This window comes from Macrobrachium nipponense, chromosome 15 (genome assembly GCF_015104395.2).
Source record: "Macrobrachium nipponense isolate FS-2020 chromosome 15, ASM1510439v2, whole genome shotgun sequence".
Classification (NCBI taxonomy): domain Eukaryota; kingdom Metazoa; phylum Arthropoda; class Malacostraca; order Decapoda; family Palaemonidae; genus Macrobrachium; species Macrobrachium nipponense.
Window position 1 is genome coordinate 54,099,138 of NC_087208.1, and position 16,272 is coordinate 54,115,409.

The window sequence follows — 16,272 nt, forward strand, 5'->3', positions numbered from 1 at the left end:
TGGACCATTCACAGCATATTTTAAATGGATCGGGTAATGATCGCTCCCATTTAAATTTTCGTTAACAGACCAACTAAAATCAAGGTGGATGCTTGTTGAAGAGATACTAAGGTCCAGTGCAGAGAAATGATTATCATGAATACTGTGGAAAGTCATTGACCCATTATTATACAGGATAACATCATTCCAATCAATAACGTCTTCAATTAATTTCCCTTTACTGTCTAGAAACCGACTTCCCCAAAGGGGGTTGTGGGCATTAAAATCTCCTAGAAGTAGAAAAGGAGCTGGAAGTTGGTTAATTAAGGCCTGAATATCTTCACTGATAAAAACAAGATCTGGTGGAAGGTATAAGGAGCAGACTGTTATTTGGTCAAGCATTCAAACATAAATAAAATTGCCTGTGTAGAATCTCTTATATTAAAGATAGCTGTGTCGAGACATTCTTTTATTACTCTATTATCTGGTATCATGCTTAATAAAACAACTGTTACAAAAGTAATAAGATCTTGACGATTAATACGTACAAATTTCATTATTATATATATATATATATATTATATATATATATATATATATATATATATGATATATATATATATATAGTATATATATATATGTGTGTGTGTGTGTGTTTGTTTGTTGTTAATGAAATATATACATATAATAAATGAGTGTGTTGTGCGCGCGTACATACGGAATGAGCTATAGTACTTAATAAACCCTATTATTTTAGAATATCTTTCACAGAAGAATGAACAAAACAAAACGTGAAATGGAAATACGTATGAATTTTAAGAATGCGAAACCAAATCTTTGGTCGTTTACTGGCACGCGCGCTCTTTCTCTGTTCCATACGTTTGAAGGCAACTTAAAAAATAATTATCGTAGATATGACGTCATCACTTCAGTATACGTAGTGTTGTTGATACGTATAGGAATTCATTGCCGAGTATTTGTAATCCTAGTCCCAACGCTCCAGGTTAAACGCATTCTAATTACGATATACACATGACCTGGAAATTCTCATGGATAAAATTTGGATAACATTAAATTGTACCCTGTTATGTTCTTTTAGCTGAAAACTCTGAGATTATCTCAATACGTGCTTCCTAATTAGGGTCCAGCTTTGCTAATTTTACTTCCATTGTTTCTTATTGCATGTGGGGTATGTTTTTTTTCTTTTTTCTTTTTCTGCATGTGTTCTCTCGTGAGCAACATTTCTCCTTAATGTACATTTATATTTTGAATTTTTAGTGTAGTATCCCTCCCAGAAGAGTGACCGCATGTAACATTTAACTAATTGTAAGATTTTGGGTTATATATATTATGGTTTTATCGCGCATAGGTGTGGCATTTTAACCATATTTAAAAAAGATACTGAAGATAGCAGACAAATTAAACCACGTTCGTAGACTTAAAAATTGTGTACGTACGAACCCATTTTTAATGGCCCGTGCAATGCCCCTCTAATTTCGCCTTACGATTGCTAACATTGGGCAACTTTCTCTGGCACTCTTGTGCAATCTATTGACGTAACCTTATTCAGTATACCTTTTTTATAATGTAACGTTTTAAAGTAATTTATTGATTTTATGTTTAAATTCAGTGCTCGCCAGAACTAAATAGTTAAAAATATATTTAACTCGATGCGTATTTAAGACTTATCTGGAGCACGATTACGCCATGTTATTGTTAAATGTAAACAATAACATTCGTAGTCGTGAATGGGGGAGTGGCCCCCGACGGGTGATATCCCCTGAACGTTTTTAAGGCCGTTTGAAAGTGACGTCATGCTAAATTAGTAGTGATACGTTATAGCTGCGATGGTATTTGTTAATGATCCAATTTAATTTGTACGTTTAGTAACGTAAAACAGGGGCCAGTGAAGTGGACGACACCAATGGCGCAGGTGATACCTTAGCTGGGAATGGAGAGCGGAAGTGGGATGGTCGCCTATTGGAGTCGATATTGAAGTGATATCTGGAGATCGTCATGGCCAGACTTACAATTTAGGCCTTTGAAATCTTACTCTAGGGTGGACCCAGGTCCGTTAAGTCGCTGTCATGGAGTGGACGAGCAGTGAGGGTCGACAAGGCACTGTCACAGTTTCGGGCACTGTAAGTACTTAAAGTACCTACCTAGCAGCTAGGCACCCATGGGCATTTTGCATCCTAGCTTGACGAATAACCGTAGCTTTTAAGGCAGATCTCCTAGCAATTCCTACTAGGTATCTATTAGGACCCAGTCACAGCTTCGGGTCCTGTAAGTACTTAGGGTAAACAATCACGGATGATCCATCGTCATCACGCTGGCTGGGTTTTATTCAATCGATATTTAGCCTAATTGGTGAAAGAAGAATACAATTACAACTCTAAGCATACCATTCAAAAGATTGAAGTTTCGTCAACATAATGTGATATATGAAAGCCCCATACGAACTAAAATAAGCATGTGATACTCTTCGTAAAATATGTTTTCAAGGCAGTTTTGAAATCCAATATGGCGGCAATCGTCAGGCTGGCCGGTCTAGCCACGGACAATCCACCATCTTTCCCAGCCTTCCCAGCACTCATTTGAACAATGTTAGCGTATATAGGGTAAAACACAACGGAAGGCCAAGCAGGCCACCTACAATCAACGCTTGCCACCCTCCGAAAAAGTACATTATAGGTAACGCGTCCTGACACCGCAGATGGGCATCAGTTGCGACTTGTTGTTGGTGAGAAATGGAGCTAAAGACCTCTACTCTCCTTTCGAAGTAAGTATTTTCTCCAAAGTTAGAAATTAAGGCCAAATTTTAAGATTTAAAAACAGGGTTAAGTGAAAAAGGGCGTCCACGGCAGTGGAAATCTCACCAAAACGCTTTTAGAAATTTTTACTTACAACTAAAAATGTTTTGAAGATTGATGCCATCTCGATGTTTACGGAGTCGCTTGTGTCAACAAACTTTCCATTTCCTGTGATAAATCCGCACACCACTTGTACCCACAGATGCTGGGGCACTTTTCATCACAATAATCGAAACACGGTTTCTCACCAGCAAACAAGTTAGGAGTAAACAACTGTTTTGGTAGAAGATGACGAGAAGCGTGCTCTTAGCTAATTTTTAGATAAATAGTAAAACATCAATATTTTACATATTAATGATGATTAATTTGAAAATATTCGTTATTGAAAAAGTAACTCGACTCTGACTCAAATTTAAGTAATTATTTTTCTGAATTAGAACGTTCTTTTAAGTTCTGTATTATGACGTCACGACATCTTGACTTTCGTACCTATTGTAAATAATTGCTATACTCAACTGTCTTGCAGAACAGTTTACCAGTTATTCATGCAGATTGTTATCAGCTATTCATGTAATTGTTATAATCGTAATGCGCATATATATCTTTATTATTTACTTTTTGGATATATGAAGATGTTTTACTGCCGGATTACCGCCGTAGTGTGACGCAATCGTTTTCGGTCCCTGGGCCTCTGTCTGTTTTCGCACCATAAGAAATTATGGGGCCAAATTTGCAATGACCAGAAAGTCGTTAAAAGAGGAAAGTTAGCATTGAGGGGCATATGCTTTGACTGGGAAAAATACAAATTTATTCAATAGCTAGCATGTAAAAAATACTTGGTTATAAAAACTTGATTGACAACTAAGCAGCATGTCTACTATGGGTTTCAGAGACAGTGCAAGCACGTTTTTGGGCAATACCTATTTCTGTAACGAACACTCGTAACAGAACGAGATTTTGCTATAGTGCATTACACCCAGTGCCGTAATTTATAAGGGTATCGTGAATCACTAATCGTAAAGAATAACGACACTTGTCCTTGTACCAAGAGACAAAAACTCCATTATGCAGAAATGGATATGAACACGCGTAAAAAGCCACCCCTTTCCTTCTCTGTTCCTGTGCCTTCCTTTCTCTCTCTCTCTCTCTCTCTCTGTTGCCATTCGGTTTGTGTTGACCCAAACTGGGTATAAGACTATACACAAAACGTTGAAATTGGTGAAATTAGGCTTTGTATTGGAATTATATATACATAAATATTAAAGCAATTTTATCATTATTGCATTACTATGACAACTAGAATTCATGGAAACAGTTTATTATAATGAAACGGCGTATGTGTGAAGCCTCCACTAATGTGGCAACGATGATTTTGTCATTCTTAGCATGCAAACATTAAAGCATGCAAACATTAAAGGTTACATTTATTTCTGGCATACGATTATTAAAGAAATTCAAATACTAATATAGACTGAAATCAATGAAAAGTGCTAGCAAAAACAAAAAAGCAAAAAAAAAAAAAATATGTATATAATCCATTATCCGGAGTTGTTCCTCTAATTGCACTTATCCGTAGTCGTTCCTCTATGGTTTTTGGCAGCCAGATGTACGAAAACGTTAGAAACATTTGATTGTATCTACTTTAGAAATATATGTAATTTTTCGGGGTAATTTGGTTGCAAAAAAGGGGTAATATACATGATTTAAATTAAAATTTTTAAATATCAAAGTAAATTTAAACTAAATAATGAGTAAAGTAAACAATTTAGGGAATAAAACTTTGCAGTTTCGTCGTCTGTCTTCGTCTGCTGTTCGTAACTGTGTTTGTGGCGCGCGCGCTTAGAAACCAGGAACAGCAACAGGTTTAAAGTGCAATGTGGAGTGAACTGAGACCAAAATGTGTATAATAACAATCAAATAAGCACTGTGGAGTTTCAGTTGCGATGGCAGTAAGGATAAAAACCACCGATTACAAGGTAAGAATGAATTCAGTTCAAACCATAAGCCCGGGAATAACAAGTTTCATACTTTCACTAATATAGGCAGCAAAATGTTGTTTTATTGTGCTGATTACAACTGCAATCTTGAGTAAGATCAATAAACGTTACATATATACGCTAACATTGTTCAAATGAGTGCTGGGAAGGCTGGGGAAAGATGGTGGCCATCACTGATCAGAACCTTCCATGCAAAACGTAGCCGCCATATTGGATTTCAAAACTGCCTTGATAACATATTTTTATGCATTCAACTTACCTGTCAGATTTATACTTAGCTATAGACTCCGTCATCCCCGATAGAAATTTGAATTTCGCGGCACACGCTACAGGTAGGTCAGGTGATCTACCTCCCCGCCGCTGGGTGGCGGGAATAGGAACCATTCCCGTTTTCTAAGTCAGATTTTCTTCATCGGACGGAATGTAAACATACGTTTGCAGTTCCTACTGATTTGGATTTTCGTGTTTCATCGCCATCGATCTTTTGCAGGGAAGTACTGGGTCTTTGGTTCGGCATATGTTTATTAACTGTTTTAACGAATTTGGCTTCGAAAATTTCGAAGAATACATTACGTGTAACTACCGAAGTTTTCGGTAGACACATAGTTTGCAAGAAGGGACATATTAATATTTATTCATTAATAATGTGTAATAAAAGTTTAAATTTATTGAGGCTAACTTCCTTATCGAGGAAGTCAGAAAAACATAGAACTAGTTACGCTTCCTTTAGAAGTTTTATAGCTCTTGTACTAACGAGCAGTTAGAGTATTAACAGTACTAGTAGTGTTGTATCCTCATTACTTCTTACTTTACAGAACTACAAATTCATATTGCAATTTGAAGATAAAGGAATATAGCTCCAAATGCGAGCTATTAGAAGGTAAGAAGTGAATTAGTGTTCCCCCATTGCAATGGAGGGTGTGTCTGATCGGCTTCATCTCGCTCCCAGGCCTAGACCTCTTCCAAGCTCACAGGCCCAGAGGAGAAGGAATGTCGAAAGCCTTACGGAGGTTATGGAGAATCCCCACCGATCAGGCGTCCCCTCGGCAGGTTCTGTAGAACGTCCCAGACTGCCAGGGATAGCCATTGGAAAGGCATCCTAAACAGTGTTTCCCCCTTATGGTTAAACCTCCTTACCCTCGGCGGATGAGGAGAAGGAAGATTCACCGACGAAGATTCTTATGAATATACGTACAAGATAATCTCGTTTATGCTATGAATAAAGAAAGATGAAATTGGATGGATATAGTATCATTACAAAGTAGCTTCATCTAGGCACCAGGTGCAGTCAAGTGCCAGTTTGCCTGCCTGGACGTCTTCCATGATGAAGATCAGTAACGAGTTCAGTTAACGTGGGGTCTGGTCAGTACGTGGGGTGGATAGGTGCACAGGATAGAGCGGTGACGTCATAGTCTCTCAATGATAGAAGTCCTTCGCCTTTACAGAAAGTGAGGTCTAAGGAAGAATAACCTATGAAAGGGATTAATCTCCTTCTGATCTTCTCGAATTGGAAGAAGTTTTAGAAGACAAGGCTCCAATGAGGAAATACTTTCGAATTATAAAATTCTTAAAGCACTTCTACTAAAGGAACCAGGCTCTAGGCGCCAGCCTCCAGGATTTCCAGCTTCTTTGTGTTGGAAGATGGAAATTAAACAGGGTATCCTCTTGAGATTTGTCACGGAATCAGTTTTTCCTGACGGGGGCGCGAAATGTCGCACAGGCGGCTGTCGCCCGTGTCAGGGGATGTTGGTTCTGAATCTGTGGGAAGTTTCTCGGGAAGAGAACCCAAGAACATACTTCTCGTGACAGGGACTCTAGTGGTCGCATAAGCGACTTCGTTTCTATCACAATGGTTTGATTTGGAGAGAAGTTTTTTGTAAGATCAGCCTTCACCTGCCAGGTCCTCAAGATGTCGCACAGGCGAACGTAACCCTTGTCAGGATGGAGCTGGTTCTACTTTAAACCCTTCCCCTTATGAAGAGAGGCTCTCTCCTCGGGTAACTCACTCTTCTCCCAACATTATGGGACAAGATATGGAAGATATCAGACTAGGAAGTCAATGAGGGTGCAGGTCTTTCAGCTTACAAGACCTTAGCAACCCTTTTATTGCAAGAATTCGGAGAGTCTCTTGAGTTCTGCCACCCCTCCTTCTCCTAGTTCGTTACTTTTAAGAGGATTATAAGTTAACCTCTTCTGTATATATGCAGCAAACCGGTTTTCAGAATGAGAACTTTGCAGTTGTTTGGAATTGGACAAGACTTGTATGAACTCGCATTATTTGATTAGAGGCTTTTTCAAGTAATAGAAGCATAGATTACAGCATTATGTCCATGGATAGGAAGCTTGAATGATTCTCTTCGATCCTTATTTCTCATTAGGATCTCCTTCATCTAGTACTAATTCGTTTTATTGACGAAAAGAACAAAGTTAGAAGATTTTACATTCTCTCTCGGCCTCGGCGAGGGAAGAATGTAGTAGAGAATTCACCTTAAGACTACGGTATGATCAAGTCATATACACATACCGAAGTTAACTCTATGGTTGACAACTGAATTCCTAGTATCCTTACAAAAGTTTTCCTAGTTTAATTCTGTTTACCGCAATGTAACAGAATTATAGAGGATTCTTTATGGCAGAAGTTGTTTCCCTGATCTCAGGCTTTCTGGAAGCACATGTAGAAAGCATAATCGTATTAAAGAACGAAGATTGCTCAGGATAAGTTCGATAAGTCTGTTAGGAATCATTTTCTTCGTGGCAGAAGTTGTTTCCCTGGTCTCAGGCTTTCGAGAAGCATGTGTAGAAAGCATAATCGTATTAAAGAACGAAGATTCCTCAGGATAAGTTCGATAAGTCTTTTGGGAATCATTCTCTTCGTGACAGAAATTGTTTCCCTGAATGGACTATATATTGTCCATAAAAGTTTTTCCTACTGAGAACGGAATAAACATAGAAAGGCTCAATGCGCCAGAAGAGCCAGCCTGGCGCAATGCGCCAGAAGAGCCAGCCTGGCGCAATGCGCCAGAAGCGCCACCCTGGCGCAGTGAGCCAGAAGTGCCACCCTGGCGCAATACGCCAGAAGCGCCAGCCTGGCGCAATTTGCGCTAGAAGCTCCATCCAGGATAATTTCTCGTTTTAGCGAGTTATTAACCTTAGAGTTCACTAGCCTCTTCGACAACAGGCGTAGTAACGGCAAGGTTCGTTCCTGATTTCGTTCCCCGTCTAATCGAAAATGGGTTCGATCCCAAGGAACTATGAAATTATTTATTTTAATCATTTAGGCCAATAACACAGCTCTCTCATATCACAAAGAGGATCAGGAATCTCTTTTTTTTTTCGCCCAGGTTCGCATTGACAAAAGAGAACCTATTTGGAAATCAGACACGGAACGTAACGATTCTTAAGAGATTCGCTGCAATATGTTGCACATCCGTGAGAAACTTCTCGATAGACGATAATAATTGTTAACTTATGTCTAGCATCTATTGGAGAGAGTTGTAAAAAACCTGAGAGAAGTCTTCTTCATAATCGCTTCGCAAGGTGGAAGACGACCAGGCTTCCTATAGATTACTTCATTATTCTTGACCCAAGAGATGTAGCAATTTACGCCATCTTTAGTTTAAAGAAAGGGGAATAAACTTTAGTCTTTTTCCCCTAAATATAAATTCTTGACAGATGTTAAGATAAAGGGCGTCAAAGGAAGAAAGGATGATACTTTATGTTTCATTTTTGCCTTAGATATATTGGATTCACAGAGGTTATAACGTTCTTCTCACATCAGTGTAGAGAAGAAATTTCCCAGAGAGTCTGGAGTTTCTATTAGAATCCTTTATATAGACCTGTAAAACCTCTCCACTCTGAGTCGGTCTGCGTGCAGACTGACCAGAAGTGGACAAAATAAGAGGATTTTTTTTTTTCAAGGTAAAAGGCAAGAGTCATGGTAAAGACATAGACTTGCTGCAGATCTTGCTGGTTGGAATAGGGAAGCTGTCCTCTTCCTATACCTCTGTGAACCACATACGGGGTTTTTTCTTCCCTTTCAGAGGGAAGAATCACCTTTGTATATATCTTCTATCAACAACGCAGTATAAGGTTATATTCTGTCTCTGCAAGGAGAATTAGATATAGCAGAGAATTAAGATCTTCGGGATCTTATACGATACCTTTATACGATAAGAGTAGGATATCATGCACTTAGTATGGGATTCTTTTTGTTTGGAGGCCTCAGATTCCGTGTTCTGACAAGATGGAACTGCTCCTCATAAAACGTCTTTCAGAAATTTTATGAGGGAATTCCTCGTTTCTCTCGGTCCTATACGACCAAGAAGAAAAGTGAATTTTTTGTGCATTGGAATCTCGCATCAGATTCTATGGAAACTCTGCAATGGGTTCTTGCCAGCATATGTCTGGCAAAAGAACTAAAACCCTCTGTTCCTCACTCAACGCTCCAGATAGAGTTTCGTTGTTCAGACAGGGTCCTTACGTTTTCATCTACAGAAGAAGAAATGGTTGAAACGTTTGCCTACAGAGTTTTTGGAATGCGATGAGGGCTCAAAATGCTGCCCAGTTGGTATTCAGAGGGATATATATAAAGAGCTAAGAAATCAGGGGTCCGCCCAATTTCAACTCTGAGTCTCCTTCGACTTCCAGGCTCCTTCCCTTCCTTCGGGCAAGGATAGGGAGGATTCTACAACGAGAAACCTCATCAACATGTAAGAAGAGATCTCGGTAGCAACAGAAGTAATCACGAAGGATCCTCTTCGAAGTAAGACTTATCTCTCGTACTGTTAGATTTCATATCAACTATTGTGGTTGTTTAGGACTTTCGGACAATGTAGCGCCAACTAGGCGCTAAATGCCAGAACAGGCGTAAAAAACGCCAGAGGCAGACAGTCCCAAGAATCACTGTCATTGTCTGGTGAGGAGAAAGAGCGGGCCTCCAACCTGGTTTAGATTTGCTAGAGGCGAACAAATCGGACAGACAGATGGGTTCCATGGGGACATCGACAGACATCCTCGAGACTCTAACAAGCTCGAAGCTCTAGCAAGTGGGGAGGAACCAGCCAGGCTCCAGAGGCGAGGCACCAGGCAGGCGCAAGGCTCCAGCCAAGCGTGAGGCGCCAGGCAGGCGCGAGGAGCCAGCCAGGCGCGAGGCAAGGCGCCAGCCAGGCTCTAGGATTCATCCAGAAGAGTTCCATTTCTAAGAAAGCCCTGGTCTTCTTTGAAACAATGTGATCACTAAAACACTTCATGAGTATCTTGATGATTCCTTCAAACAGCTCAGAATTAAAAGCGAATGAAGTGCGAGCTTTTATGAATTCTTGTTCTTTCCATAGCAATATGTCATTAAGTACATATTAGCTGTCATTTACGGGAGATGCAACTCTGGGTTGACCTCCCATTATACGAAGGATGTCAAGTTGACCTACGAGAGATCTGTCTCTCTGGGTTATACGTGTCTACGGATACGTTGGTGGGATAGGGAGCCGACACTGATCCTTAACTAGTGAGTTAAATCTTAATTTAACGGAATTTTTTATTATTTGGGTTGTTTGAAAGGAGTTTGAGTAAACTCTTTTTCAAATTAAGCACTAACCCTTGTGTGAGGATCAGGTGATCGGGATCGGTGTTGTGCTCCTTAATTATGCCACTAGGCATAAGTGTTTTGTCATGTAAGTGGATAGGACCCCTTTGACAAATAACCATTAGATTCTGTCGAGTAAGTGGATAAGACCCCATTGACAGATCTACAGGTCTCATCCTCGCTGAGGCTCTTGAGACGAAGCAGACTCCTAGCAATAGCTAGGGGGTCAACACTTCGTCTAATCACATAGGAACCAAGGTTTTATTTATTTATTACCGACAACGTATGTTGTTTCCTGTCTATTCAGTAAATTAGCTGTCTCTTACCCTCCGCCAAAGGTGCCAATCAGCTAAGTATATATCTGACAGGTAAGTTGAATGCATAAAAATGTTATTGTCATGATACAATAAAGTTTTATGCATACTTACCTGGTAGATATATACGATTAATGGCCCACCCAGCCTCCCCTCAGGAGACAGGTGGAAGAGAAAATCTGTCTTAGAAAACGGGAGTGGTTCCTATTCCCGCCACCCAGCGGCGGGGCGGTAGATCACCTGACCTAACTGTAGCGTGTTCCGCGAAATTCTAATTTCTATCGGGGACGACGGAGTCTATAGCTAAGTATATATCTGCCAGGTAAGTATGCATAAAACTTTATTTGTTCCGATACGTAATACAAACCCTCGGTCCTTTAACAATAGGAAGGTAACTAGCGGCAGCTGGGACGGTCGTAAGCTTCGAACAAGGGGAGAACGGTAGTTAACTGCTTGTCCGATCGTGCGCGCGCCCGCGCGCCCGAGAGGTGAAGAATCACTTTTGCTTTCGGCCGCGGGTGTGAAGGACGTGTTCGTCATCGCTCTCTGCCCGCTTCATCGTCGTATGCTTTGTTTATATTGTGTTTTCTACTAATGGTTGGTTTGACTTGAAAATGAAACTGTAAGTACACTGTTTTCATTTTCATTACTTAATTATGAATCAACATGGAGCTATCGCCGTAGAGATGGCGATTTCCGCTCTTTTCAGAATTTGAACCCTTGAATTATGTCTCGGTGCCGAGGGCGGGCGGGCGCACTCGCGCGAGTCATGTATTTTGGAAAGGGCGAAAGTGTGTAATTGAAAGATGTAAGTACTCTTTTTCATTATATTTTGCCCTGTGCGTTCGTTGCCGAGAGCTTGATTGCGCTCGGCAAGAGCCTCTTATTTTGTATGAATAGAATGCAATGAAAGTGGATTCGCAATGCAGTTTTCTTTTCATTTTCATTTATTAATTGCATCAAATTTAATTTGGATCAATTTCCGCTCTTACCCGGGAATTAATCCTTACGATTTATTGCTGTGAAAGTGAAAATAGCAAGTGCAGTATTGTTCATTTTCATATATATTTATGATAGCATCATATTATTATGGATCAAGTTTCCGCTCTTACCGGGAATTGATTTTTCCCTCTTTAAGTTCTATGAAGTGAATCGCAAGTGCAGTATTCTGTTTCATTTTCATATTACTTTTCACTGCTGTGCGGGGGTAGGGAAGCGAAGGTCTGCCAGGAAGTCGTCGGAAAGCTCTCCCCCCGCGGACTCCTTGGTATCCGATTCTTCGTCTTCTTTCCTGCCCCCCCGCTCAGCTTCCTAGTATTTTGTTTTTGGGGTCTTCCTTCCGTTCTGGGGTGGGGCATGTCTCCCCCCCCGTGCGTGAGGGAACCCCTCTTACTAATCGTTTTTGTGCTACCGCAGCTACATCCGTGGGAGACGACCTTGGACAGGTATGGACCACTGCGGCTGCAGGGCGTGCCTAGCATCCACGATCTGCTGCAAAGTCTAGCGAGGTCTGGGGCGGTGACCTTGGAGTGGTCTCCACTACAACCTTCACGGCCGCTTATGCTGCTTCCCCCCGCTGGTCTACACTCCCCATGCTGTGTCGGGTGACGCCGTCTGCCGCTTCTAGGGCCGGTCGCCGCCGTACCGAGGAGGGGTATATGCCGCCGCCGCCTGTGTTTTCTTCGTGTTGCCTGCCCCAGACTTCCGCTGTTCCAGCAGCTCGCCCCTGGACTGGCCGCCAGTACCACGCTGGCTGCCGATGATTCTACGAGGCGATGGCTGGGCCTGCCGTACTGTCGCTGATGTGGTTCCCGCTACTGGCTTGGCTGTCCTTCTGTGTTTACCGCTTGGCCGCTTGTTCCTGCCGCTCCTGAGCTGGTTGCTGTTCCTGTCGCTCCTGGTTCCTGCGCCTGTCCATGCTGGTCCTGCCCATGGTGTGTCTTCCCCAGTCCCAGGTCCTTCCGGACAGGTGCAGTCGGGCCGTGTTGCTTCGGCAATAGGCCCGACTCCGGCCTGGATGGAGGACCTGACGACTGTCCTGCGTGAGCTGACGAAGAAGAGGAAGGTGTCATCTTCGTCTTCGTCTGTTGCTGCCTCTTCCCCTTCGACTTCTAAGGCCCATAAGCCGAAGAAGAAGAAGGCTGCCTCCCCCCCCTAGGAGTCTCCTTCGGGAACTTCTAAGGGCCCGTCCCACCTCGGTGGGACGGGGGGTCCTTCTGCTGGTCCTCCTGCTCCTTCGGGAGCGGGGCCCGTCTCCCCTTCCGTATGGAAGAGATAGACGGGGACCAGAGGAGTATCGGTTAGCTCTGGTACTTCCTCGCCTGGTGCTAGCGGCGATGCCGCTACGCCAGGTTCCGGCTCGGTCTCTCGTTCGCGGGAGATCCCGAGTGTACGCTCTCCCTCGGGAGACCGTGCAGCCAAAGTTTCGGCGCCAGAGTTCGCTCGGCGCCAAGACCAAGGCACGGAGCAGAAGGCTGGCGAGAACCGCTCAGGTGACTCTCGCCAGGCCAGCGGCCGCTCTCGCAGCGACCAGCTGGTAACCGGGTTTTGTTATTCCCCCTAAGAAGACTCCTTCGGGAACTTCGAAGGGCTCGTCACATTCCGGTGTGACGGGGGGGTTCTTCTGCTGGTCCTCCTGTTCCTTCGGGAACGGGGCGGGGCCCGTATCCCCTTCTGAGAAGAAGAAGAAGACGGGGACCAAGGGTGTGCTGGCTACCGCTGGTACACCCTCGCCTGGTCTTGGCAGCTCTGCTGCTAAGCCAGGTACCGGCTCGGTTTCTCGTCCGCGAGAAGTTCCGAGTGTACGATCTCCTTCGGGTGACCGTGCAGCCAAAGTTAAGACGCCTGAGTTCGCTCAGCGTCATGACCGAGGCACGGAGCAGAAGACTGTCGAGAGAGCTCAGGGTGACTCTCGCCAGGCCAGCGGCCGCTCTCTCGCAGCGACCAGCCGGTACCTCGGGGGTGGACGTGACGGTCTCTGACCGGCCACGGTTTAAGGCTGGGAAGAGGTCCCCCAGGTCCCTCCCTCGACCGACGGTACCAGCCTCGGCTGGTCCCACCGCGGATTTGACGCTGCCGCGAGGACGCTCACCGGTCTCACGGCGAAAGCGAGCTCTGCAGGTCACCTGACCGCCGCTCCCACAGGGACCGGGCGAATACGGTGACCAGCAGCAGCTCGTCTGACGCACGGGACCGGGGTCGACGTGCTCAGTCGAGCCGCTCGCCACAGGTGAGCGGCACGGCCAGGCCTGCAGATCGATCCCCACCGCGGTTGGTGATCGGCTGCAGCCCCCCACGTACGCTGGTCCTGCCAGCGAGCGTGGGGGGGGGAGCGTCAGGTCTGTCTCTCCACTACCTTCAACTTCCTCGGGCTACACCGGAAGAGCGAGGTAGCTAGGAGTGATCGTGAGAGGTGCGCCGCTCACGATCCGTCACGACGCCGCACGTGCCACGTATGGTCTTAGGACCAAACCAGGACGTACGCGCAAGTGATTGGAGGCGACCGTCAGGGGGGAGAGGGGGTTAGTGGGGGGTCGTCAGTTCTGTCTCTCCGATACCTTCAACTTCCTCGGCATACGCCAGGAAGAGCGAGGTATATAGGAGTGATCGTGAGAGATGCGCCGCTCACGATCCCGTCACGACGCCGCACGTGCCAGGTTGGTCTTAGGACCAACCAGGACGTACGCGCAAGTGATTGGAGGCAACCGTCAGGGATCTGTTGCTGGTCCGTCTTCTGAAGGAGGAGGGTCCTGGGAGCTGCTCTTGTTGGAGGGACTGGACGGTCCTACTCCTCAAGACGCTGTAACTTCCGAGATTCAGAGTAACTTTACCCAGGTTATTGCACTGATTCGTCAGCACAACGACCGGGGGGAAGGATCGCCGCTCCCACCAGCAGAGCCCATGTCTCTGCTCGAGTCGTTTTGGGGCCCGAGAGGGAACCCAAACCGACGGTGGGTATGCCGCGATCGGAGCTTTGCCGATTCTGTCTTGAACCAGAGTCTCTCTTCTCCGGACAAGAAGGCTCTCTCAGTTCTGGCCGGTCGATCAAGCTACTTCCACCTCCTCTACTGCGACAGCGGCGTTTCTACGTGTCTTCGGACACCGTATTTAAATACTCCTTCGGTCCTCCTGAGAGGTTTCGACCTCGACGAGGAATGGAATGAGTCGGAGGACGGTATCGGCTCTCTCCTGTCAGGTGTCGATCAGCCCCACCCAGACGACGTTCACAGTGGCGGCAGACCCTTACCTACAGTGAAGGTTCGTCAACCCTCCTCGGGGAAAACGTTTTCTCCTGACGATACGTTTTCCCAGACTCTGAGAGGCCATCGCCGCAAGGCGATGGCTGCTCCTACTCTTCTCCAACTGCTAGTTCCACTGGGAAGGCGAGCGAGTATCCAATTCCTCCCCCATTCCCTCTCTCCTTACGGCTACGAGGGAAAGGGGAAGGATCCTACAGAGATTTCTCTGTAGGATCCCACGTTGGGGACTGCGCTACCGGGGGGACCTTCGGTTCCTACCTGACGTAAGGCCCGGTCGTTGAGGAGGGATCCTGCCCCATTCTCGATTTCTACGGGAATCGAGAGGACCACCAGCCGATATCGTTTGACGAATTCGGTGGGGGTTTCGCAGACTGCTTAGAATTCTACGGAATTTCTAGCGCATTCAGAGTGTTAGAGTTTCTTACGATCTCCAAACACTTAGGCGAGACCACGGTCCAAAGTGAGCGAGACGAGAATCCCCGATATGTTACACGATAATCGGGAACCTCGAGCCTATGCCCTCCGAATTTCCTGGAATTTCTAGCATTAGGAAGAAGACTGCTGCTGAAAGAAGACTATCTCACAGTAGGCGACCAACCTGGAATAGAGAAGAACGGACGGGAATATCCAGTTTGGCTGGAACTATCGTCTTAGTATTCTGTTCGCCATTGAAGCTTTCCTTCGAGGAAGACTTCTCCTTCACTCTCTTTAATAGAGAACGAAGGTGGTCGATCTCCAATCCTTATTTTGTTTTCTTGAAGGAAAGAATTTAGGATGGAGATCGTTGTTCAGAATCCTACAAATATACTACGTATATTAACCTCGCGACATGATTCTGCTAAGCAGTTGAATGGTCCGAGGGGTAGGCGCATATCCTGGTTATTCTACGGATTGCGACTTAGACGAAAAGTATTCTAATTGAACTGCAACCCGGGTTGCCTGCAACCTCCAGGAGTTTCCAGTTTCAATTTTATATACTTATGGTGTTGTCACAACAACACCATTTAAGCTTTTATATTTACCGAAATTCGTTTCGCTTAAATATAATTGCTCGAGCATATCTTTTTATGCTCGGTGGTTCTAGCCGAACGCATTCCTTCGTGGAAAGGATTACTTGGCAACTCAGGATGACGAGTCAGCGACAGCTACTGCGTATTGAATTGCCCGAGGCATTTCAGTATCAGCTGCCGCTTTGAGATAGACGGTTGTTTATGTCTTTCTCACCTGCTTTGATTGAATAACAACCGTATCTCTGCCCAACAATCACGGACTTAAGTCTCTGATTAACGGGGATTCTCGCATACATGAATGACCATCTACTGCTGAGAG

At 44.6% G+C, this 16,272-nt stretch overlaps 1 protein-coding gene across 1 annotated transcript in view; it reads left to right on the forward strand.

Moving 5' to 3' along the window:
- The first annotated feature begins 1,683 nt into the window (after positions 1-1,683).
- Positions 1,684-16,272, forward strand: part of LOC135194939 (uncharacterized) — an 86,106-nt gene continuing 71,517 nt past the window's right edge. Inside the window, 1 exon segment of the mRNA XM_064221159.1 lies at positions 1,684-2,120. Coding sequence (XP_064077229.1) covers positions 2,067-2,120 — 54 coding nt within the window. The 5' untranslated portion in view covers positions 1,684-2,066.